General features: G+C 37.2%; 1 protein-coding gene across 1 annotated transcript in view; it reads right to left on the minus strand.

Moving 5' to 3' along the window:
* Window positions 1-13232, minus strand: part of LOC139744433 (sodium- and chloride-dependent glycine transporter 1-like) — a 32861-nt gene extending 19629 nt beyond the window's left edge. Inside the window, exons 1-3 of the mRNA XM_071654872.1 lie at window positions 13097-13232; window positions 4779-4917; window positions 868-999 (exon numbers count right to left, since the gene is read on the minus strand). Of these exons, the coding sequence (XP_071510973.1) occupies window positions 868-999; window positions 4779-4917; window positions 13097-13156 (331 nt within the window). The 5' untranslated portion in view covers window positions 13157-13232. The remainder of the gene's footprint in view (window positions 1-867; window positions 1000-4778; window positions 4918-13096) is intronic.
* Between the last annotated feature and the right edge of the window lie 14369 nt (window positions 13233-27601).

Here is a 27601-nt window from a genome sequence, read left to right on the forward strand (position 1 = left end):
GTACGTTTGTACGTTCATTTACGAGAGATGGAAAAATTGTTTTCTTTGATTCCTCAGTATGAGAAGATAAACAAGCTTATATACTTAAGAATTGGTAATATCTATTCAGGATTTTGTTGAGGAGTTTGTTCTCGACATGAAATTGCTGTTTGTTGTGAGTAGAATGCGTTTCCAACTCACGAGAGCCGCATCTTGTTTGTTCCGAACGTCCGTGAGCTACATGCGAACCTCCGTGATGAAAACTATGCTATGTTTGTTGGGTTATAGAGACTGCCTAGATCAGATACATCTTTAATAGGTATGTTGTTATTTGGGAGTGAGGATTAGAGTATGGGATAGTGAAATAAGAGGTCAAAATATTGAGTTTCTGTAAAATGCGCGTAAAGTGGAGAAAGTGTTTAGCGGAAGAGCAATATTTCAACAGAAACGACGAATTTAGTGAAATCATCAGTTGTCTACCATTACGTACAGGTTAAGAGTACAAGCTTAACATTCTGCAAGCACGTACACATGTCCCTTAAGATATTTCGTTAGGATTTTGAATTGAATCAAATTTTTGCAAAGTATGTCAAATGGTATTCATGTGTATGTGTTGTACTATTCCTTACGGACGTTCGCTGCTCTGGACATGGTAAACTTCAGCGGTGAATAAAAACTTGTTCCTCTGGGAAAATCCTAGTATAATTGGGTTCATATTAAAGCTGAAGTTATACTCTTTCAGGTAAGATGAATAATTTGGAGAATTTCCTACTTTTTAAATTTTGCCTTGTTTTGGCTGAATTGTACATCGTTCAAAATTCTGACCCATATACATGCATGCCATGTCTGACGCATGAAGGTACAAGTGACGAAAATATGAGCCATTACCTCTCATAATCGGAGTCGCATTCCAGACACTCTTCATATTGCTGCTACTGTATTGACCTACAGCAAACTCCAAGACAACCAGCGGTAAGGTGCCAAACAGTACGAAGAGAAGATATGGAATCATGAAGGCAACTGCAAGGGCAAATAAAACCAGGAACCAAGATGAAGTTAGGACTGTGAGGAGGGGAGAAACATCATTTATGTGAAGAGTTTGATGAAAAAAAACCAACCTAAGTATTTGTCAATTTAGACTTTCCACAAAATGAAGAAAATAATTGGCCCTATGAAAATATACGATTTTCTCATAATTTCAAGAAAAAATCGTTCTTGCGCAACATCGGAGATATCACTTGAAAGTTTATATTTTACGCTAAAACTCTTCATGATGATGATCCGGTAAATGCAGCACACATCAGAAATTTGAGGATGTTGGATGCTCCGTTCGAAATACTTGTCTTATTGATTATGTAACAAACGTAAACAGCAAGAAACTGACCAGAAATGAAATTGATTTATCATATATCACATGTTGTGCTGTAATCACTAGATAAGCTTGCAACTTAAACTTGTGATGCAACAAAATATGTCGCTCCATTTCTGCGAAATATGAGGATAACCTCTTTGTAATCGAACTTATTCTTGCATAATAAAAGAACACTTGACAGTTTCAGAACGCAAGGGGATTACAATACCCTATTAATGGGAAACTTTGTAATGTGCAACGAAAGACCAATACGAATTCACACAATTGTTAACTCCTTAAAGTTTAACATCTACTATATAAAACAAGAAAAGCAAAATATGTTACAAAGATAGCTTCATTTTAAGGAAAATTACGCAATTCCTCGACTTTATACTGCCGAGAGTATTAGTGATTACCTCTGCTCCCCGGAAGGGATAAGTGCTCTTTAAATACGCTTAAAAAGTGAAAATAATTTGGATCTGAATGGGGAAAAGGCTGCATTCCCTCTATTCATATGTATGGTGATTTCTGTCCCATTTAAGCTCTGACCAAGATAAAGTTGTGAGATTTTGAAGTTTCATTTGGTCTTTAAACAAAACATTGCTCTTATTTAAAGGCGCTTGGAAGTGATTATGTCATCTTTAAAAAGTGTTCTAGTTGCAGGTCGTTTTGCTTCTTTTATTATTCACAGTATCACAATTTGTAAATATTTTGCTTGGTAGATAATCCAGATAGAATGACGCCCTTCCCCTCACGAAGAATCTTCTATAAAAAATAATGTAAAAGATATTAATACTTTTGGAGTTCATGTGGAAGACATATACTGATTGAATTCGAGTCACGTCAGACTATGACATTATCAAGTCATCTGATATTCTTAATCAAATCTGACCGAAATTATTGAATAAAGGGATATATAATCGTTAAACAGGATTTGATTCGTACTAATTACACATTTCCTGCCAAATAATGCTATCGGCCACAGTTACATGTCCTACAAATTTAAAATCCGTACCCTGCTCTACAAAGCCAGTAAAAAGTCACAGGATATAGATTTGTTACTCTTGAAGAGTATACTGTGACGGAGCAGCTTTAAACCTAATAGGGAACTTTTAAGTTATACAAATATTTGGGTAACTGCATGCACTCTCAAATAGTTTGTACAAATAAAACAGGCTTAAAGCGTCGACTCCATTCATTTTCTAAAAGTAGCAGTTATATGAATTGAACAAAGAACGGGATACTAAACTCCATCGAAACACTGTGACGTGATTATGGAACCTCTCAAGTGTAAATAAATAAAAGGGGGCTAAAAGAGTCGAGTCTATTCATTTTCTAAAACTAGCAGTTATCTGAATTGAACAAAGAACAGGATGCAGGATTGTCTAGGACCGAAAGTACACCAACACACACGACATATGGTGCGGAAAATAGTGAAGTAGATGAAACCTCTCCTGTGACTGCTTGATTTGATTTGACTTATTGATTCCTGTATCATCATTGAACATGAACATACATGTACATGTATATACATACATTGTTAATTGGAATCATACATATACATTATCATCAGTTGTTAACAAAGTATTTTTTTTTCTTCATTGCCACTACACAACGTACAGCAGAAACGTATCGGCAATACAAGCATACAATGAATGATAGAGTGGGGCTACAGCTTAAAGGCCGTGTCACACCTTTCCGGGCAAGCCTTGCGTGCGACTTGCAAAGAACAATTTTGACTACCCGGAGGTCCCCGTAGATGATCCGCACATGACAGTACCTAGCATGTATCTCAACCGTAGTCGCCCGGAGGTGCGCACGCATATTCTTTTACCCGCAACCGTGTTTAGGCCCTGTCACACCTTTCCGGGCAAGCTACTCGGGCTTGTTACGTGTAGGGATTTTCTAGCATACCGGACATTCCTGAGGGCGGAAAAGGATTTGAGCGAGTCAGCGCATGTGTCTTACTTGGACGCGTTCTACTTAAATTTTACTTGCGAGTATACTGTGTGACATTTGTACCAGTCGCGTGGGGGCTGACAACTCAGTGAAGGAATTCCTCTAATGGAATGGCTGAAATCCCACAGAATTTCATTATCTTGGCTGCATACGGGACTGCGAGGTACCTGCGTGGGAGTTGCCTGCGAAGTGCTGCCGCTAAGGGCCTCCTGCTGGAGTTCTGCATGGACCTCTACGGGCATTCTCGCGACTCACCCGGAAAAAGTTTTGGTCATGCTCAAAACTTGGCTGCGGTTAAATCGGACTTGCGTGAGCACCTCCGGGCAACTACGCGCTAGATACTTTCAGGTGCGGACCAACTGCGGAGAGCTCCGGGGAGTAAATTTGTTTCCCCGCAAGTCAAGCCGCAAAATTTCCCCCGTACGGTATGACAAGGCATGAATGAAAATTGCAAACATTCTTGTTCGCCCGCTGAAAATCTTCTACGTGCTGGAAACTACCTCCTCGCCACAAGCCCGCGTAGCTTGCTCGGAATGGTGTGACACGGCCTTCAGATACGGTATGAAAAGGCCTTGAGCATGCTCAAAACTTGTTCCGAGTGAGTCGTGGGGATTTGCTCGCAGAGGTACACGCAGAACACCAGTAGAAGACCCTTACCGGCAGCACCTCGCAGGCAACTCCAAGGCAGGTACTTCTCAGTACCCATAAGTAGCTCGTAACAGAAAACGGATTGGTTTCAAAGCCCTCACGCAGGTCTCACGGAATGCACGCAAGTAGAAGCTAAGTAGCACGCGTCTAGTAGGTAAGAAACAAGTGCGAAAATTGCAAAATGATTCTTGTTCGTCCGCGGAAAATCTTCAACGTGCTGGAAACTACCTCCTCGCCACAAGCCCGTGTAGCTTGCCCGGAAAGGTGTGACACGGCCTTTAAACTTGAGTATCATAATTATAAGTCAGCATGTGACCTGGTATTTACGGACCTGAATAAGGTATTAAAGAAGATAATCAACTTTTCTCACAACTTGTCTACTGAAAATTGTGTACGTATGCATGTAGTTGATGCGTTCTGCAGACCATTGGGGGAAAAATATTTGTGGATTACTGGCATTAATTCTCCTCTTTCCTTGGGCGCCCACTCAAGGGTACAGCCTTGACCATCGCGTGAATTTTAATGCAGGATTAGGGAATACAGTGCTCGCATTTGGAAATTGAACACTTACGCGTGAATTTGGCATGACCGCATAGCTGCCATGAATAAAATCTATCACTCGGATTATGAATTTGAATACTCGCATATTTCTCGCATAGATGCGCTGTGTGAATTTGAATGCACACACTCATGAATTGGAATGACAAAAGTGTGAAATTGACCGAAAAAAAAAATCTATATATTCGCCGTCTTTTACTCGGTAGTGCTGATCAAAGAAAATGCATCGATAGTGACAACAGAGAAAAAAAGGAAATCAATGAATTTTGTCATGCGTGCTTACCGCCACCATTACGGTAGAACAGGTAAGGAAGCCACCAAATATTCTCCAGACTGACCACGTGACCGAGGGAGGTAACCATGAAGTCAAAACGGCTACCCCATGTTTCCCGCCTTTTGTTACTCTTTGCGCCGCCAGTTGTCTATTGAAAAATTGATAATGATTGACTGATTGAGTGAGTACGTGATTCACAAAATTCATATACATTATACACAAGCATGTACATAGCTTGTACATGAAATATGTTGTTATACATTTTGTGTGGACCGTCATAAGCTATATGAAAAGCTTGACTGTGACGTCCAGAAGTGATAGCTTACGCATAATTATGTACATATTACATCACCCCCCCCAAAAAAAAAATGTAATATGAACGTTAATGGATTCATAGATACGGATATGAGTGAAAAGAGAAAGGAAGAAAGATGGAGGAGAAATTAAGAAACACGTACTCTAAAGAATATTATACATAAAGATATCATTCAATACATCATCTGTGCAAATAAGTATGATTTTTTTACAGAGACGAATATAATCTTGCCCCATTGATTGTGTCACGCAAACTTCATCTAACAGATGAAGACCTTTAATAGACCGAATCGTCAGTAAAAATAATCTTTGGCTCCTACCGTGTCTTTTAAATACATATATATATATATATATATATATATATATATATATATATGGGTGAAAACGTTGAACGATGTACAATTGGGCAAATCAGGGGTCAAAATTAAAACATGTGACTCATTGATATAGATACATCTCAGTGAAATGTCATTATTGTCAGCTTTCTTGTAAACCCAATTATACTGGGATATCTCCAAGGGTGTTGTTTTTATTCAAGGTTAAATAGAACTGTGACATAATGGCGAACGTCTCTGACTAAAATAAACATCGTTTTAGTGAAAATTCAAATGAAGAGTGAAAAAACATTCAAATGAAGATAGTTTAATCTTGTTCATACTTTCGAAGACTGTGTTAATTTGTTCCTAAAATATTGTTTGCCTCCTGTGAAGTTTACAAAAGCTAATACACATGGAAGTTAAAGACAAAGTGGAGTTTTTGTCATTTAAGCAGAGATTTTCATATTCTTATCTTCACTTTCATCTCATTTGAACAAAACATGTAGCAGGGGTCTCATTTGTTTAAATGTTAATGTTCAGTAGATACTAATAATGAATTAGTGCATTTCGTTTGATCAAATCACCATAAAAGCCCTATACAGACGCTGGAAGTAAGCCATGTTTTGATCAGAGACGTTCTGGTTTCACTCATAGACGTTCCTCAGACATAGGCAATACAAATGATGTTCTTTGATCCATATTTAAGAGTTTTGTGAGCAAACAACATTTTCCGTTATTAAACACATGTCTTTTAATCTTTTGTCAACAATTCAGAATGGTAATTTCACCTTGAATTATTTTTCATACTAATTGATTATAACTACGAATCTCCAAATTGTAAGAGGAATTTCGATTTCTGCACCAAAAATCAACAACAAGCCTGTTCTTGATATATCATTCAGATCTTACAACACCTTTTAATGACAGACAACAAAATTACCTGAAAAATTTGCAATTTCAACTACTTTACCTAATTACTCATTTATATCAGAGACATTTGCTTTTCCATCAGGGACGTTTCGGCTGTAAGTTATCACTAAAATTAAACATCAAACTCCCTATTTTAAAAGATGCTCGCAACTGGACATTCCACATTCATTGAGAAATCATTTACCTAGGCCTAAATGTCGAGAATTGTTTTTGTTTATGATGACCACTACTTTGCATTTTACCTTCAGGTGTATATGCAGGTGTGCCCACACGCTATTAATTTTGTATATGTTTGCTTTCAATTGTAGTCCAAATCTATAAAAAAGGTAAACACAAATTTATTGATACTAATTTAATTTGACCCCTTAGTCTAAAATATAATTGTATGAGTATAAGCCAGTTTGTATTTTCATTAGGGACCTTACCTGGGCCACTGTTATGATGTCGTCTCAGAAAGCTGTAATTAACCTTTGCTTATCCTAGAAGCATCAAATTTCGCTACGTTTTTTTTCATACTATGGCAGATATAAATTGTAAACAATGTAATGCACTTGCCACAACACCAAACTCAAAAGAATATCGACAGTTTGGTATAGCAACTGTTTGTTGACGAAAAGTGAACTGAAAACCTCTTTCAAGAGGTTGACAATGATAACATAACGATATCACATTTTATCTGTCACATCGTTAGGGGATTATTAATCCTTCTTCCTTCAACTCAAAGGCGATGCATTATAGTGTTCATAGTGGAAACTAGGTAAGGGACATTCTTAATAGACGTTTTCTTGTTTCATCACAGACGTTAGTATTTTTCCTTTTCTCCTGTATTTGGCTTACAAACCTCAAAAATATCACTAGGATATTTCACCTTACTTCCAAAGGAAAAAGCTTCATTCAAGGGGAAATTCAGCCCAAATGTATAAATGTATTCGCTGATAAGAAAGAAAATCATACGGGCTCCACAAAAATGAGAAGGTTGTGACATTTTGAAGCTTCGCTAGTTCTTCAGTAAACAGTTTTTGAATGGTCATTATGAATCTGCAAATGGCAAAATGAGCATGTCATCCCCTCACAACTTGCCATAACATTTGAACATAATATTTTGAAATTTCCAGTTTTTCATTCAAACATAATTATGCCCCAGGCTTAAATCCGGGTATATATGTAACTGAACACTATTCCGAAGGTATATAATCGACCACGAATAGCATTATGTTTCAGATTTCGATGCCAGAAACATTAAATTTTCGTTATTTTTTGTACACGATCAATGGAAAATGGAGAGGTTATGACATGGTTAGCTCACTCATTTGCATATTCTTATCCACTGTACAAAAACCTTATTGCAGAAATTGGCAAAAATTCAAAAAGGCAGTTAAGTAAGGGTGCAATTAAACATAATTAAGGGTTCAAGTGTGTCCTGCCATTGTTTCAAATTGGGTGCAAATTATTTGAACCTTTACTTCTTAGCGTATAAGCCTCAAATTTCACAGGCTCAAAAGCAAACGTAGTGACGTGCATTAAAAACGGAGTCGGCATTATAACATTGAACTGAATTTCTCCTTCATTTGGTATTCAATGTCCTCAATCAGTGAATAGTATCGACTGTGTCGCTTGCGACACCTGAAACCGGGGTTGGGAAAGTCATTATTGTGTAAACAGATGGCACCTCCAATCAGATATCCGTCCGGTCTTGCCAGTACCACGGCCGTGGTCTGGAACTTGTAGGCTCCATGAACATGACTGAGACTAAAGATCCTAAACAGGATATTCGGAGTGTTTACAATTCATCCGGTCTTCCCATCTTGCTGTAAGAAAACAAAATAGAGTAAAAATGATATTAAAGTTAACTTACCATGCACTGGAGCAATGTACGCACAAAATGAACGTCTCTGATCAAAATTATAAAATCAACATTGTTTCTAGATTGCGCAAATTACCTAGAACAATGTATGTATACGAGGGCCATCTACTGTGGAATAATGAAAGATCGATTCCCAATTGTAGTAGCTGAAAATATGTAAAACGTCCCGTATAACGTCTCTGACGTAAACATCTTTGCTTATCAGTATTTAATGGGTTTGATTTTTACAAGACATTAGCATTATATTTGGATTGAGGAACCTATGTGCTATGTCATCCCCTCACTACTTGCCATAACATTTGAACATAATATTTTGAAATTTCCAGTTTTTCATTCAAACATAATTATGCCCCAGGCTTAAATCCGGGTATATATGTAACTGAACACTATTCCGAAGGTATATAATCGACCACGAATAGCATTATTTTTCAGATTTCGATGCCAGAAACATTAAATTTTCGTTATTTTTTGTACACGATCAATGGAAAATGGAGAGGTTATGACATGGTTAGCTCACTCATTTGCATATTCTTATCCACTGTACAAAAACCTTATTTGCAGAAATTGGCAAAAATTCAAAAAGGCAGTTAAGTAAGGGTGCAATTAAACATAATTAAGGGTTCAAGTGTGTCCTGCCATTGTTTCAAATTGGGTGCAAATTATTTGAACCTTTACTTCTTAGCGTATAAGCCTCAAATTTCACAGGCTCAAAAGCAAACGTAGTGACGTGCATTAAAAACGGAGTCGGCATTATAACATTGAACTGAATTTCTCCTTCATTTGGTATTCAATGTCCTCAATCAGTGCATAGTATCGACTGTGTCGCTTGCGACACCTGAAACCGGGGTTGGGAAAGTCATTATTGTGTAAACAGATGGCACCTCCAATCAGATATCCGTCCGGTCTTGCCAGTACCACGGCCGTGGTCTGGAACTTGTAGGCTCCATGAACATGACTGAGACTAAAGATCCTAAACAGGATATTCGGAGTGTTTACAATCCATCCGGTCTTCCCATCTTGCTGTAAGAAAAAAAAAATAGAGTAAAAATGATATTAAAGTTAACTTACCATGCACTGGAGCAATGTACGCACAAAATGAACGTCTCTGATCAAAATTATAAAATCAACATTGTTTCTAGATTGCGCAAATTACCTAGAACAATGTATGTATACGAGGGCCATCTACTGTGGAATAATGAAAGATTGACTCCCAATTGTAGTAGTTGAAAATATGTAAAACGTCCCATATAACGTCTCTGACGTAAACATCTTTGCTTATCAGTAGTTAATGGGTTTATTTTTACAAGATATTAGCATTATATTTGGATTGAGGAACCTATGTGCTTCAAACGTAGGCACCAATTCGCCATGATGGGTCATTAATATTGGTTTGAGAACAGATCTTATTTGTTCAGAGAACGTCCCTGACCTAATCCTGTTTTTCTTACATTTCTGCTTCTCTCACAAAAAAATACGTAATTCAAAGTGACTATTACATTATAATTATAGACTACTGACCTATTACTAGTCATAAAACACAGTTTCTGTCCAGGCAATGTGTTTAAACTTGCTCAATCAACAGAAAACCTTAAATTTGAAACTCTTCTACATATTTTCAACATCTTTCAGGAAGCTTCATTTTTCTTAATATTATAACACGCCCGTGTAAACTTTGTTCTTCTTGTTCCTATAATACTAACCGCACCCATCCAGACCTAATTTTACTGTAATGTTCTCATAATTTGTAGAATGGATGTCTTTATTTCATGAAACAGTAATTATCAGAGACGTTTTTCATTTTGCTCAGAGACGTGCGGTCTTTGATCTTCATGTAGAATCTTACATATTTACTGTCCATCCTTCTTTAATTTATTTATAATCCAAAGGTTAAAATACATAATTTCACAGATGATACTAATTGGCAAATCTACGGAATGATAACTGTTATAAATCGACACAAACACCAGGAAAGTTTTTGTTATTACTCACATTTTCAGGATTTGTGGGCATTTCCGTTGTTGAATTATGCCGACTCGATTCCAAGATGGCGCGTCAGTGCGTACTATAAGCGCGCAAATAAAGTATCATGCAGTGTGTACGTGTCAGATGAGGGAATATCCCTTTAGAGATTTTCAATCAGAGACATTCGCTTTGATCAGAGACGTTTGCCAATTTGGATTTTCAACCAGAACTCATTTTTATGGACTGTATGTTGCTCTTGTTGCCAATCATCATAATCGCCTGGCTCACACTGACGTACTGATCACCAGTTTTTATCTCAAGCATAATCAACTTTCATTAATGACACCATTAACCAATCGAACATCTCTGATGGTTATTCAGTATAATTTGCTTTAATGAGCCACTACGCGATTACTTTGTACAGCTCACTCACAAATTTTGATGGAATGGTAGTATGGATAATACGCTAAATAAATATGGCCTTACATGTTTTCATATTCATCCTGGAGTTTTTGCGTCAAGGAAAAGATAATTCATTCAGAGACGTTCTTTTTCAGACATGAGTGAATTCAAAAGTTCCTGATAAGATGAATAATAAACACGTTCATGGCAGAAGTACTTGATTAAATAGTTGGAGCATGTGGGCTTACTCACAAGAAAAAACAAAGCTGTAGAATTGGATAAGAACAAAAATTGCGACGTCTGATTCTGGGATTTTTTCATAAAATATGTATTTTTGTCAATTTGTTCAGCTTTAAGGCATTATTTTTTAAGGAAATGCGGTAACAACAATACAAAGTGTATATTTTCTGAAAGGCACAACCCTCCCCTACCAAATACCCTGCACACGTCTGACACAATCACAATAATAATCATTATTCAGTCCAGCAAGGGGGATTATTATACCACAAATGACATCAAGCGTTTGATAACAAGTTTTCACTCGTTAACATACATGTATCAGATGCTTTTAAGTCATGCTCGGCACCGCTCTAGTTGCAGGACGAAGTCCGGAGACGAAGAATGCATTTCACCTTTCTTTGAATTACAAGCTTTATTTCACCGTAAAATTTTAAATGTAATACTCGAATTGATTTAGAATAGTTTAGGAAAGAATTCAATATTATAAACATGTATTTCTAGTTTCTTCGTCATGCCCAAATCGAAATGAAATGAAAATTAGGCCTTCTTAAAAACCTAATATTTTTCTATAATGCGCACATTTTCGCACGTTAATAGTTTTCTATCTTTTAATTTGGGATATTTTGATCTTTCAAATAAAGTACTCCGCTAAAGCGTGTTCCAGCGTGTTTTAAACTATTTGCTGTTAAAATTGTCAGCTTTACACTGCATTTTGATTAGCTGCTCCAATTCAAGGTACACAAATTCATTGTTGCCATCACATTGAAAGAGAGAGCGAATTGCAGTAGGGGCAAGTATTTCTAGATGTGAGAGCGCTAGTCCCGATTATTGATGCTCTCTTTTGTCAAAGCACATTGGTAACACCTGTAGTTAAGCGCATAACTTCTCGGCGGTGCCGCGCATGACTTCAAAGGAGAGCAGCAGTTGTCTCTCCTTCTCTAGCACCTCCCTGCATAAACTTGGCTCAGTACAATGGTTAAAGTCAAGAGCATTTCCTTCGTTGCATGTTTATGCTCCGAAAATGACTACAGGATTTTTATGTCTAACGTTTGCAGCATCTTTTTTTTTTTTGAAATAAAATCACATGTGTAAGAGATTGTGGTTTGATGTAAATCGGTATAGCTTATTGTGTCTATAAACCTATGCTTTATCAAATACGTTACCATTGTTTATCGATTCGTGGGACCTAATTTATGACAGACAGGAACAAAGGAAAATTGAATTCACTTTTATTATTTGCATAGATATCTTTTCCAACTCCATCTTTATTGTCTTCCATGAAATTACAAAATTTCGGCACTATAAAGTATACAGTGTGGATTTGTGTTGTTTTAGTTCTATTTCACGTATATCTCAAAGCTTATTGAAAAATCATATCTAAACTCTTTACGTTTATAAGTGCGGTGTTTTAACGAAAATAGTCAAACTGTGATGTTCTTACAAGTTAAAATGAATTTATTGGCATGATTATTGTTGGGTCTGAAACGTATACTAACAGAACTTTTGATACGGCAGATACGTTACCACATACCGTTCTTCTTCCGATCCAAAATGTGTTTAATTTGGTAGAAATGTTACGTAGCATTCGCTATTTTTGAGAAGTGTAATCCTCATTCATAATGTTTCATACATAATCAATGAGATTATTTTGTATGATTCAAATGCAGGTAAAAAGTTAAATTCGGGTAACACTTTCAAGCCAAGATGTATGTTCTTGATTTTTATTTAGCCTTCACTTTATAGATAACGATCGTCTTTATTACAGATTAGATCAAGGCTGACTCCAAAATCTTTCAATGATATTTTTTTCTATGTTTAAGCTTATAGTTTTTCATTAGCATTGCCATCTTAAAGCCAGATATAAGCGGACGATCAACGATTTTCTAAGATGCTCCTCTGATATAAACGTATCTGATATGTGGTTTTAACGTTAAAAAAAAGACTCTGCGTTTGAAAATATTTCTCTAAAAATGGCATGAGCGTTTAAAAATCGACCATTGATTATTTTTTAGAAGGGATTAAAGTTTCTGAATTTATAAAAAGATATAAATGAAATCGCTGATGTTTAATTTGTGTCATTTTTTCTACAACTGTAATTGCACTCTTTTTCGGAAAATGGCCCATAAGGCTTTTGACGGTCATGGCATAACGTCCTATTGACATTGGGGTAAGAAGTAAGGGTGTTGAATAGGAACGACTATGTACAATGGTTAGCAGCTTATAGCTATATCTATTTCCAATCTTTCCAGCTTGATCTTCAAAATTTCCTTTCAAAACTCCTGCCATTCTGAACTTACCAGCTTTTTACAAAACGGCCAGCATTTTCCGCCCTTTCTCACTGCTTCTTCAGTTGCCATGGTGATGACAGTCTCAATTTACCAGACAGAGAGATGGAGGAGGTACACGTACGTCTTAACTCGACCCTCGCCTTCCTTTGGATGTTGCAGATGCGTTTAGCCGGAAAGAAGTCCCAGCAGATTCCAAAGTATTCATGCGCAATTTTAGCGAGAACCAACAAGACCAAGTCATGTCGACTACATGAACATACCTACGTTTCACTTCCTTGTTGTTGTGGCTGGTTGCATGGCGCTTTATCAAATATTATGTTAAATGTATTGTATACGCTTAAGTTTAGCAAAAGAGAGAACGTTCTAGTTTCGGTTTCGGTAAGTTTTATTTTCCGTCTCCATTACAGAATAAAAATGATAACAATATCAAACATAATTCAAAAGTCATGAAAACATAATAAGAATTCACGTTATAATTTATTTGTCATGTGAAAAAAATATGAATTTTATTATTACAGATCTTTAGTTTACAAGGGGAGGGGGCGTTATCAATAAGTAAATCGCTTGATTTGGACAACGGCCTCTGAAAATAATAGATTAAGAAGAGTTCGGTTTCAAAAGGTGCTACATCCATTATTTAAAGCTGTAAGAAAAACTTGACTATTCTTTTTAGATTATCATATTCATCCACCTCAGATTGGAATGATTTTTTCCCGTATTATACTGCTGTATAACACTAAAACCACTCTCTAAGAAAATCCAGGTCCATGCATTAACTTTAGTTGTTATTAATTGTGACCGTACACCTCAAAACGAACATAAAGTCGCACACACTGATTTTGCGTGAGGACTGAAAATAAGCGAAATGGGTCAACCTAGCCGAACTTGACTTTTTCATATTTTCTGAAAGAGCGGGTCCTCTTTTACATTATGCTAAAATTTGGTATCATAAAACGGGCAGGAAAGTGTGTGTGTGTTTTTTTTAGCAGTTTATCTCGAACATTTTTGTTAGAATAGTGTGATTAGGTGTGTCTTTAGAATCCCTTTTTCATTTCTGAAACACCTTGTCCACACTCTTCACTTTCAACTCTAATAACTTTTGAAAGGATAGTGCTACTGCTTTGAAAGTTGGCATTAATTATGGGCAGAATGTGTTAATGAGGCATGTATAATTTCAGTTTTATCTGATAATCCCTTCATTGTTGTTACTCTAGTGGTTTACTTCCTGTTTTTGTCCCATTCATCGCACAGCCAGCAGAGCCTCTTTTCTCAGTTCACACTTTTCCTGAGTTTGTGCTTTCTTTCCAATATTTAGATAGGTTAGGAGAGTCCACTTGATTTGAGTTATACATCATTTTAAAGCTTAAAGTCTGCTCTTTCAGAATATGGTCTTAACTAAAAATTCATGTCTGGCGACTTTTTGTTTGTTTTGAGGTGCAGGGTCACAATTAATAATTTTTATATATTTTTTTTATGTAGTACCTTTTGCAACCGAAAGTGAATGTAGTACATTTTGAAACCGAAACTTCTCATACCAGACATAGATTCCGTTTGATGTCATGTGATGTTTCGGTGATTTATTTTTTCCTGCAATGGTGGTAATGGGGATGGGATGTGAGGTAAAGGGAGCATAGGTAATTGGCAATGCCCTGCCCTATTTAACAGCCAGAATAACAAACCAATGTGCACAGGTATCGCCCCACTTCTCCATTCCTGACCAATATTTGAATGAATGATTGTCGTTGGTCATAGGCATCAAAACAAATTTCACAGGCTTCAATATTCTGGATCCATCCAGCATTATATTTTTTCTTGGGAGGGGGGGGGGGATCCATCATGCATAAAAGGTTTTAGTAGAGGAGGGGTCACAGAGACACACCGCCCCTATACAGGATTACTCAACCAGGCACAGGGACAGTAAAACATAGGGTACCCATTATGTTTCCCTAGCCCTTTTTCTTTCCGACAGGCTTCCAATTGTTTCTCATTTCCTTGTTACACCACCCCTTTTATTTTCTGTTTTCTTCATTTTTTTGTCATTCTCACCAGGTGATTTCTCTTTTTCATTTTCTTTTCCTTTTGTTCTCTCATACACGGGCTTTATTTCATTTCTTTTGTTATTCTTCTTTGTATCATTCTTGTTTTTTCTTCTTTCTTTGAATTCTCCCTTCTTCTATTCATTATCTTTTTTTCATACTTCTTTTCAATGGTGCTTCAAAGGGAAAAGGTGGAAAAGCAGCATCTGAATGTGCTGTATTTTCTCAATGATTTAATCAAATAAGTTACATGAATTTCATTCTTGAATTTTCTTATCAGTTAAGAAAACATCTGATTATCTAAAAGCTGATAAAATCAAGAAGGCGATGAGTAATAGTATATTAAACACACATTTGATTTTACCTTTGTGACATTTAGTAATTGATATATTTGAAAAATAATATGAATCTTGTGTTTAAAGCTTCATGCCATTACTTTCCTGTCCTGGTACACATTATGCACGTAGGCTACAGAATAGCACAGCATATCCACAAGTAAAGCACTACTGGTAGGGGTGTCAGAATTTCATGCTTAGGCCTATAGTATTCACATTTAACAGAGTAACTTTGCTTCAGACTAGTTTTCACACACTTATTAGCTGTGAAGCCATTTATATAAGACATTGTCCATACCTTCAAAGTGTTTGTACGTAATTTTGGGGACAATAATATTTATGGCTCAAACTCAAACTCAACGCCCTAGCAGTAACGCACAGTAACTAACAGTAAACGCAGTACGTGGGACTACATCAAATTCACGTAATTTCTCCAGTCCCCCCCCCCCCATTTCTTCTTCGCTCTTGTCTACTGCTTTTCATCCCTGATTCTTTACTTGGGATGCTGAGTTATGTTAATGAGTTCTCCTTCATTTTCCTCCATTGCTTGATCCAAATGTGATGAGTTTTTTCAAGATATTTGTCAGATATGCAATGCAGATCTCACTAGTATGGTGATTTTAGCAGAAAGCCAAAAGCCAAAAGCCAACTTCTATTGTTTACAGATTAAGTCAGTAGGCAATGGTAGAGGGTCAAATCAATACTGCTCTTATTGGTCAATTTCCCGATGATGTCTTCCCGATGATGTCATTGGAGTGGATGTAGTAACTTTTGAAATCGAACTAGAATGTATGTAGTAACTTTTAAAACCGAAGTGATTTTTTAATGTGTGTTCTTGTGTGTGTGTGTGTATCAAGACCAAAAAGTGAATTTTGATGAAAAATGGATTTAGTACCTTTTGAAAATGAGCTCCTGTATGTGCCTTTTAACAATTCTTAAACTGAATTAACGGAACACATAAACGTATAGAACAAATAACGTAAATCTTTTAAGTATTTTAAATGTCACTTGACCAGAGGAAAACACAAGAAAAAAAAAAGACAAAGCAAAAGACGAGAATAAGGATCCCAAATAAGAAGAGTAGAGAGAAGAGAGGAAAAAAGAAGATAAGCGATGAGATGAACAGTTCAGGAGTCGGGAGCTAACAAAAGCGTTATTTCAAATTCGAGTGGTAGATTGAGAAAAGAATTTTGTATAGGATCATTTAATATGCTGTAAAGAAGAATTGCTTTTTTAAGGCCATCAGTCAATGAGTTCCATTCATCTGGACCGTGATGTCGTGATGGAATTTTGAGCTTTGATGAGTTTAATATTTTCCAAATGGTAATCTGTTGCATGACGGGTAGGATATGAATGGATATCATAATTTGAAATATAGATATCTTTTAACAATCCAGGGAGCTGATTGTTAGTATACTTATACATGAATCTTGCTGTTTGCCATGTATGTATATCAGACATTCTAAGAATCTTTAAATCATAAAACAAAGTTTCAGTGTGTGCTAAGTAGTGTGAACCAGCAATAAGTCTCACAGCACGTTTTTTAATAGCAATATCGACTTCATTTTGTTAACACCATTATCTCCCCACACAATGTTACAAATGGTGATATGGGGTAATATGAGTACATTATAACGAATTTGCAGGGTATAATGTTTGGTAAGATAATTATTCTCTTACTTTCCAGACGATCCCGATATTTACTGATATTGTTGAATGAACTTGGTGTATATGATCGGACCATGTTAGGTGTGACTCGGTAGTTCTCCTCCCAAATATTGATCCAATTGCTTTCCATCAATGTGTAAAATGATATCATCCAATGGTGTGTGGCTAAACAAGAAAAAATGGGAACTCGTTCGTGTAGAACCCTGTTAGACATGTTAGAAAGATGGCAGAAAGAGGAGAGAAAGTTTGGGAGAGAAATGAAGACAGAATGATTTTACAATAACACATATCAAACATAAAACACACACACAATGTATATATAATTTATGAATAGTTTGTTCGCAAAAACCGGTAAGTCCATTTTTTAAGATTTTGAAGTACGGTCTCTGTCATAAAGTACAGAATGATACCCTTTAAATGATATATTGGTAACTACATATAAAGGTAAATTTTTTTTTTAAGTTATGGTCAAAAGAAGCAAAATTTTTCGTATTATTCTCTTTATTTTTCTTGACCTTTAATCGCAAATATCTAAATTTGGCAAATATGGACTTATCGGTTTTTGCGAACAAACTCTTCATATATATACCACATCTATCTTGAGTGAAGTGAAGTAGAGTGAAAGTGAAGAACAATGCCCAATCAATGGTCCGATGTATTCAGAAAATCTGTTTACATGAAACGTGATCACGAGGAAGTATTCACAAGAAACCTATATACTGATAGATCCCTGCGCTGTTTTCTTTTCAGGTACGAGACCGAAAAAAAAAGCATTGGAGCTTTGCTCTAGTAATCCAGTGTTGTCGTTCATGAACAGATTGTTATTATTCTTATTCTTATTATCATTATTATTATAATTATTATTATTATTATTATTATTAGTATCATTATTATTATTATCATTATTATTACTAGTCAATTATGTACCCATGGAGTGCTGAATCAGCCGAAGTGGGGCATATGGGGGGGGGGGGGGGGAGGCTATGATGAAGTACATGTATCATGCTTGTTTGGATTCAGCCACTGCCCAGAAATCCTCTGTGGGGATTCTCCCAGAAATGGTCATGGTCACTGAGTCAACGGAGGTCAAATAACTGTTTTGCGCTACTCCTTGGTCCGATCTTGGCCAAACTTGCTGGAAGCATAAGTAGGCCTACACCTGGGAAATCCCCATTGAGGATATTTCTGGGGGAATCCCAAGGAGTAGTGAAAAACAGTTATTTGACCTTTGACCCAAGTGACCTTGACCTTTCCAAGAATGAACCCCTCAAGGGCACTTTCACGGTGAACCTGCATCCACCCACTAAGTTTGATGGAGATCGGACCAAGGACCTAGGAGGAGTAGAGGAACAGTTAAACAGACAGACAGACAGACAGACAGACAGACAGACAAACGTTGCTCGAATTATAGTATGATTACTCTTGTACATCTATTATCATCATCATCATCATCATTTCGCGAATTGGAGCTGACGAACTTATTCGCGGCATAAGACTTTCGCGAAACACCAAACCGCGTGCATTTCACTTCCGCCAATATTGGCTCCTTGCAAAAATTTGCTCAAGATTCATGCACGCGAACATTTCCTGGTTTGAGAGTAGCCTCGCCATGCTTTTTTTGTGTGCAATGGGCCGACTCTGTTACTTGGAAGGCAGTATGTCGAAACAGAGCAGTAGCACAGAATATCATTGCCATGCATGGTTTTCTTTAGGAAACTGAGAGTCGGTCGACATAACAAACCCTCATTTGTTGGAGTGGGGCTCCATATAAGGCGATTGCCTTTATGTAGTGTACAGGGTACGTCTTACGGAGGCTCTGTCTCATATAGACCCGTTGGATCTGCAAGGACCTCCACGGAATAGCTGTGCTTCTATCTATGTGTGTGTGTGTGTGTGTGTGTGTGTGTGTGTGTGTGTGTGTGTGTGTGTGCGTGTGTGTGTGTGCAGCCTACATGCATTTTTGTGTGCAGCCTACAGCACTACATGCACTTTTGTATGGAGAACGAAATATGAGTTGGAAAGTATACTTTGATCACAGTTTTAAAGCTGTAGGAGGTAGAATTTTATTTCTTTGCAATTATGAGACAAAAAAAAACTTTCACTTAAGGCACCATCGTTTTATTTAGAAATGTTAGCTGCCTGGGAAGATTTATATAACTGCAGAAGTTTTGAAGAAGGGAAAATTAATCCAATTATATTCAATAATACAGATTTTTTATTGAGAGGGAAAATGATATTCAATGCAGATTTATATGTGCGGAATGTTTATCATTTAGAACAATTACTTGATAAACAATCCATAAGACCAATTAGTTATTTTCAAAGTTTAGGTTTACAAAATGAAAATATTGCTTATGTATGGAGTCTTTGTGAGTCCATTTTGAAAAGTGGGAAATATGATGGAATTTTATGCAATTGGTATGAAGTAGATGCCAGTGATTTTAATATACCTTTAAAGTTTTTTGGACAAATTACAGATTTAAAAAAGATACAATCCAGGAAGATTTATTCACATTTCGTGTCTCTCTTAAAGCAGTCTTACTGTTTAGAAATTAGAGATGGACACCAAAAATTTGTTTTCGCTGAGAAAAGTATGAGAGATATTTTTATAAGGCCCAGAAGTTCAACTCTAATTGGAGATTTAAGAGAATTTCAATATAAGTTATTACACGGGGCGATTTATACTAAGGAACAGCTCCTAAAATTTGGTTTTGTGGCTGATAATTTATGTTCCTTTTGTGGAAAAAGCTCTGAAACTTACTCGCATTTATTTTGGAATTGTGAAAAAGTTAAATCTTTATGGCATGATTTCATTGAGTACTTTCAGTTAGAAGAGTTACGTAATTTAGCTTGGCGGGATATACATATTGGTTTAGAAGGAACTTCTCACAGAATCAAATTGTACAACACTCTTATTCTTATAGTTAAACATATGTTATATAAAGCGAGGTCACAGTTAATAACACCGACATTGGCAGAATTAAAAAAGGCATTAATGATATGTCGAAAGGAAGAGAATGATATTGCCATTAGAAGAAATAAACCGGGTTTGCATTTGCTGAAATGGGAATGTTTAAATAATTTGTAAAGGATTAGTTTATTTAGGCACCCGTACTTCTCCCCTTAGATATTTTTGAGTTCAGAGATAAGTATTGTGTATATAAAATATATATGCAGGTATGTGGATATGTATATTGTGTGTATTATGTGTATGTGCATGCATGTATTGTGTGTATGCAGCATATATCCTAAACATAATTAGTATAATTATTTATATTCTGAATGCGAGCAGAAATAATTGTGTGTTGTGTTGAGTGAATGTGCGTGCAGGGGTGTGGATGTGTGTTTAAGTGGATGTGTGTGTGTGTGTGTGTGTTAAGTGGATGTGTGTGCAGGGTTGGTGTGTGAATGGGTGGGTGGATGAAAGGTGGATGAGATGAGAGGTGGATGAGAGGGAGTGTGTCTGTCTCGGGTAAGGAGGTGGATGTGGTGTAGAGGGTGGGGAGGTGGTTTAGATATGAGAGGGACGGTTTCTTTTTTTGTTTTTTTTTTGGGGGGGTTAAAGTTTAAAGTTAAGAGTAGTTGAGGGTTGGATATGGTGGAAAGGTGGGAATGAGGGTGGTTTTTGTTGTTGTTGTTGTTATTGTTCTTTTAATATAATAGAAATTTCATTTTCTGTTTTTTTAGTGTTTGGCTAAATTGCTTATAATTGCATATGAATTTTTCTTGTTTGTTTTGTAGTTAAAATGGAATGATCGGATAATTCATTTTATTTTCTTTCTTCTGTTTGATTTCTGCCTTAACATGAATTGAATGATTATTCTTGTTTTATGGATTATGGATTATGTCTCATAACTGTAGGAACATTTACATAATTTATGACAGATGTTATGTAGAATGTGTGTATTTTTTTTGGAATTGTTATATTCTCAAGGGAAATGGAATTAATAAAAAGATCACTGAAAACAAAAAATGCATGGGTGTATGACCAATCGGTATAATTATGTGTGTGCGTATAATGAAATTATTAGAAAAAAACCCAAGGTCTTGGTCTCGTTGTTATATCCCTATACTTCTGAATCGAGACCAACCGCTATACAAAGAAGAGCACTGTCTTCTGTATGTTCACAGGTGTTCTGTTGTAAACGCGGTGCGCTTAGTCTTTATTTAAGGCAGCGAAGGGAATATCCGAGGGTTATGATGTCCACAGCACTTAGTCTAATATTCCATACGGCGAAGGGAATATCCAAAGCTTATAATACAGTGTATATATCCCTTTATCTAAAAACAAAAAAAAAAAGCAATTCCTCATGAATTTTACCGTATTTTTCAATTATTTATCATTTTCCGGTGAAAACGCTACGGTGAAAACGCTAATACCACGCCAATATCGCTTTATATCCATCCAACAATGAAAGATAATGCAAAAACAATGTACCGGTACACTACAATACATTATAATAAATAATGTTGTAAATGAACAGAGTAATTTTTGTTTAAAACTGATGTATTTGTTGAGAGGGTGGTATAAAAACAGTATAGATAATCCCTTTCATTAGGAGCTTTGGATATGATAACGGTACATTGGTCTAGATAAAGACTAAGCGCACCGTGTGACAGCTGTGGACATCATAACCCTTTGGATATTCCCTTCGCTGCCTTGAATAAAGACTAAGCGCACCGCGTTCACAACAGAACACCTATGGACATATAGAAGGCGTTGCTCTTCTTTGTATAGCGGTTTAGTTTCGATTCAGAAGTATAGGGATATAAAAACGAGACCAAACTGGTTAAAAATTCATTTATTATGACTAAGCTACACATTTGGAAATGCTATCATAGCTTGATAAGCATATCTATGTCCGACAAACAAAATGACACCAAAAAGGTTTTGCCACCTCAGGTGGTACCAACAACCAATTTTTCGGGTCTTGGCCCATGGACTAATATTAACAGCGATCGTCCTGTAGTTTTACGTGTTAGCCTATGGGAATTTGCCCTTCGTCGCGAAACCTCTCCGCGAGAGGCCATCAACAGTTACTTTTCATCACTAGGAGCTCAAGTGCCCGGATGCCATATTCCTCTCGTTTTTAACACGCAAATCCCTAGGCGTTTGTCAAAGCGGGGAATATGGAAAATTTGCTCCTCTTCTCGTACCTGCCGGCGCGTGATTCCCCGCGTAGTACGAGGGAAATACAATTTTGTAGAACAATAGCTCAGATGCCTGATACGGGTAATATAGGTTTTCCCGGTCAATTTCATACTTTTGTCATTCAAGTTCCTATCCCGAGCATTCGATTTCATAGAATTCACGCATTCCACGCTCGCAGCACTGAATCCGCAATCAAATTCAAAACCCGGTCATTCGAATCACTATCCGAGCATTCAAATTCACTATCGGAACATTTAAATTCACTATCGGAGAATTCAAATTTAAGAGAGGAGCACGCATTTCATCAATGAGCATTCAAATTCATGTCAAGCTGGCGACGGAATCTCGTCGGTCATTCAAATTCGTGAATAGGCAACCATGTTCTAAATAACTGCATTCAATGTAAAAGAAGTCCTGAGTTTAGTTAGTTTGGGGCCGTGTATGCATGTGTTTCTCATTTAGATTTGAATATATCGGGATTTATGATGACTATTTATTTTGCAGTAGAGGTCCACCTGTTCAATGACAATTTTGAACTCGCGCTTAGCAAAAAGGAATATACAGGCACATGTCCCTCGGATTGGACATACAATGGAGGTCCCATGTGTGAGAGAGTCCCAACTCATGCACGTAAAAGATTCCACTTTATTTATTCATCGCGAAGAGCAGAACATCCTGCTGGACTCCACATGGAAAACCAGCTATTGGAGCTGAATATGGGTTATCCAGCCATCTTCTTTGATGGAAAATGAAACAAACAAACAAATATTAGCCACTGTATAGGCCTTACAGACGAGCATAATACGGAGGGTTGGTTGACACTTTCGAGGAAAAAAAAACATTTTCGACTTTATTGAAACTGATACATGAACATTTTATGCGTCTTATTTGTTGTGTATTGTTGTCTTATTGATTTACTTTTGCGGGACTATGTGAGATCATTGGGTGTCAGTTTGTCTTTAAATTGATGAATTGTCATTATGTGGTTGGTGTTGGGTCGTTGGCAGCATGCAGTATCATCAAGAAATACGATTAAATTGTCGTTGTGTTGTTTGGATGCACTGCTGATTGGACATTACAATTTGAAATTTATTGAGATGAAAAACAAAGAATACATGAACAAAGAACAATGTAGAACCTGTAAACATTCATACTTACACTTTATGCAAGCCTTCATTGGTTGTGTTGGCCCTTTTTCCTTTCTTAAAAGTCTACTCTATTTTCCTCGTTAAATTAATTGCACGAAGTAGGGACTTGATCGCCTAAAAATAAATTTGAACGCTCCAAACAAGCTCATTTGGGATTATCACGTGACTATCGCATGAATTTGAATGCACGAGTAAGAAAGTCGGTGCTCGCATTTTGAAATTGAATGCCCCGATCGTGAATTTGATTTCATGAAAACGAAATAGAACGCTCATTTGAAATTGATCGCTCGGATTCTGAATTTGAATGCCCGAATATTTTCGCGTACGTGAATTTGAATGCACATTAATGAATTTGAGTGACAAAAGTATGAAATTTGACCGGGGAAAATCTATAATATTCCTTAATTTAAGAGGTATGCGCCCCCTGGGGCCGCCTAGGGGAGCATGGTGCCCATTCGAACACATTGAGTTCAATTCTCCTAGGAATACTACTTAGTTTTATCACTACTGGTTGTAGAGAAGATTTTTTTTCCTAAGATTCCTTATTTTGAGGGGGGGGGGGGGGGGAAGGCGGCCCCCAGGTGGAGCATTGTGCCCATTTGAAGAAATCGATATCCTATCCCCCTAGGGATACTACCTGCCAGGTTTGGTGAAAATCAGTCATTTGGTTTTTAAGAAAAAGCTGAAAATTTTAAAAAGTTTGCGCACGACGGACGACGGACTAAGGGCGATCGCAATAGCTCACTCGAGCCTTTGGCTCAGGAGAGCTTAAAACCCTCTATAAAGAGGACACCTGGCGATTTGACTGTTGAAATGCTGAAATGATGTATTGTATATATATATATATATATATATATATATATATATATATATATATATGTCCCTGTGTGTGTGTGTGTGCGTGTGTGTGTGTGTATGAGTTGCGTGTTGTCGGAGGCCGAGTTTAGCAATTAAACCAAGGAGGATAAAAATACAGAATAACAATATACAGTCTTACAATCAAACCCATGTTTGATTCCGCCACTCAAAAATATTTATATGTCCCAATTGGATATGCCTCACAGACAGGATGGCATTGATTCGATCTCATTGCCTGGTGAACAGCCATTCTCAAAGGAAGATTAGGAACAGTCCGACCTCGCCTATCTGGCCTCACTTTATCCGGATCTCTCTATTATCCGCATGCCATCTTGGCGTGATTTTTTTTTTTAATCTAATAACTATGGGCAAAAGGGGATTTCAACTCAAACAACATTCTTACAAAAACTGGCATGAGGTAAATATTATTCCCAACATAATCAAAGTACAGTTACATCAAATTTTCATCTAAATAACATTCATTCAGACATTCACTACCCCCCAAATTTTGCACTGATAGCTGCAAAGAAAGAGTTTTAGTCTACGCTATAACTGAAATAGGTTACACTTGGCAGGGGGTGAGACGTCACTTTAATAATCTGCATGTACATGTACAGTGTACATAATTATGTAGGTACGATCGGGTATAGGCAGCCGCGTGTATTAAACATTGAGTTCTTCATATCCGACCAAATCCCTTATCCAGACGAGGGCCAGTCCTAGCGTGTCCGGATAGAAGAGGTAGGACTGTGGCACCTGATGGTATGTGATTACTATTAGATATCCCTACACATGAAATATGAGCGACACACACAAAAAAAATGGTCTGTATAGAAATTGAGCAAATATTAGTGAAATTGAATTAAACACGATTCTGACTTTTTTCATCATAAAGGACTTACACGAAGGTCATGCCGTATCAGTTTTCTTTTGTCTGAACTAATCAGAAAAGTGATAAAATCGGCTTTCCAGTAGGGTACAGTTTGAAACACTTTCGTATAACGTTGAGCACTGACTCAAACTTTTTTTTTGCATATTTTTGGACAGGATATTCTTTTATTATGAATAAACAACCGACATGCACGCGACATCAATGTGTAAGACTTTAAAATCAATTTTTTGATTTCTCAGTAAGAAGGCAGCTTCGAACGCCGATCATCATCTCAGCTCTAGAATTATTTTGATCCGTTCACAGAAAACTGACATCATGCATTTAAATGCAATCATACAACGTAACCAGTCAAAACCCCAACTCTTCAGCATCAGTGCTTACTGGGCGGTGAGTTGGCTCAGTCTGTTGCTCGACTACCTCCTACCCAAACGACCCGGGTTTGAGCCCGAGTCTGTTTGTTTGTTTGTTTGTTCATTTCCGTCAGAGAAGATGGCTGGACAGCCCACAATTGGGTCCAGTTAGATGTGAGGTGGGACCACGTCACCGGGTTAAACACCCCGCTCTTTGCGATGAATGAATGAAGCGGGATTATTACGTGCATGAGTTGTTACTCTCTCATACACGGGACCTCCATTTTATGTCCTATCCGAGGGAGCGAGTGTTTTGCCTCATGCTAGAGGGGACGGTGTGTTTGCCCACAAAATTGCTCAGACCAGACTCAGGTTCGAACCCGGGCCCTTCGGATCGTGAGGCAGACGCGCTACCGACTGAGCCAACCCACCGTCCCAGTCTGGACTGAGCAGTGTTGTGTGTAAGCATACCGTTCCCTCTAACAAGAGGGCAAGACACTCTGTTTCTCGGATAGGACATAGACTGGAGGTCCCGAGTAGGAGAGAGACACAACTCATGCACTTAAAAGATCCCGCTTCATTCATTCATCGCAAAGAAGAGGGTGTTTTTCGGGGATGGCTAGTAACTGATCAGTGGGAGTCAGTGGGAATGCTGGGGACGATTGTTCCAATCCTTGTGGGATTCATTTAAGAGTACATATTATATATCTATAGTTGTGTGAAAATTATTGCTTCAGAATGTTGTCATATGGTGTCCAATGTTTCCAGGATAGCATGCCTGTACAGTGACGGAGCGATCGTTAACGATCCGTTAACGATCGCCCCGTCACTGTACAGGCATGCTAACCTGGAAACGTTGAACTGCACATTACTTGAATATGACACCATTCTGAAGCAAATAATTTTCACACAACGAATCCAACAAAGATTGGAACAATCATCCTCCAGCATTCCCACTGATCAGTTACTATAGCCATCCCTTTTAACCCCGTGAAGTGGTCCTGTCTCACATCCAACATTGTCCAACTGAATCCCGTGGAAGACCAGCCTAGCATAGCTGAATATGGGCTATCCAACTATCTTCTCAAATGGAAAATGAACAAAGTTTACTGGTGAATCTGGATATGATAAGATGCGCTGTATAGAGTCACAAACATTGGGGTTTTTTGTGTACATTATTATGTCCATGATTGTTCTATTCTGTATGTAATGCTCTATGTTGCATAAATCTTTTCCTTGAGGTCGGGAAATGGGATAACTAGAGTTAGTTTAAACTTTATTTGCAATTGCATGAAACATTAGTCGTTTGATATCTTCGAATGTACAGTTAATGTCGTCCTATCTCTATAGGCGGACAAGTCATATTAAATGGAAACAAGAGAATTATTAAGCACAGGAGTGAAAATAATTATAGAGTATGTTGGGTTTTTTTTTAAGAAGAAGTTTTTATTGCACATCGTCACTCGTCTGCGTATAATAATCTTTCTTGTTTTTATGTTCAAGATTAAAAAAAAACTTTTTACAAATGGGCTACGCAAGATTCCAACTTCTGGGAACTTCCTCTTTCTCCCTCCCCCCCCCCCCTCTCTCTCTCTCTCTCTATCACACACACGCCCACACACTCCCTCTCTTCATCTCTCTCTCTGCACAAAACACACAAAAACGCAGACAACTGATAAACGTGCTGTGGAAAAAAGGAATATTAATTGTAATCTCTTATTCATTCAGGTATGCAAGTCATAATAAGAAAGTGTTAAAGTATTTGGTATTGTACCATTATTACGTTGGAGTTCTTCACCGAGTTCTAACAAAATACCACAAAGCACCATCATGAAATTACACCTGTACATATTTATATTATGAATTTCTTTAAAGACCGGAGGTCAATACATGCCAGTTTGTCAATACATACTAAACAAAACGCAAAGAACATATTGTACCAAACCTATATTAGTAAACAGTGAAGGTATTGCCATGAGTCTCTTTCAAGTCTATGTAGGACTCAATAGATTTTCTTTTATGGTAGAAAGTTTTGTGATACACACAAGCATCAATTGTGATTAAACTCGAACAGT

This window comes from Diadema antillarum, unplaced genomic scaffold (genome assembly GCF_040938485.1).
Source record: "Diadema antillarum isolate AM-2024a unplaced genomic scaffold, OU_Dant_1.0 seq00001174_RagTag, whole genome shotgun sequence".
NCBI lineage: Eukaryota > Metazoa > Echinodermata > Echinoidea > Diadematoida > Diadematidae > Diadema > Diadema antillarum.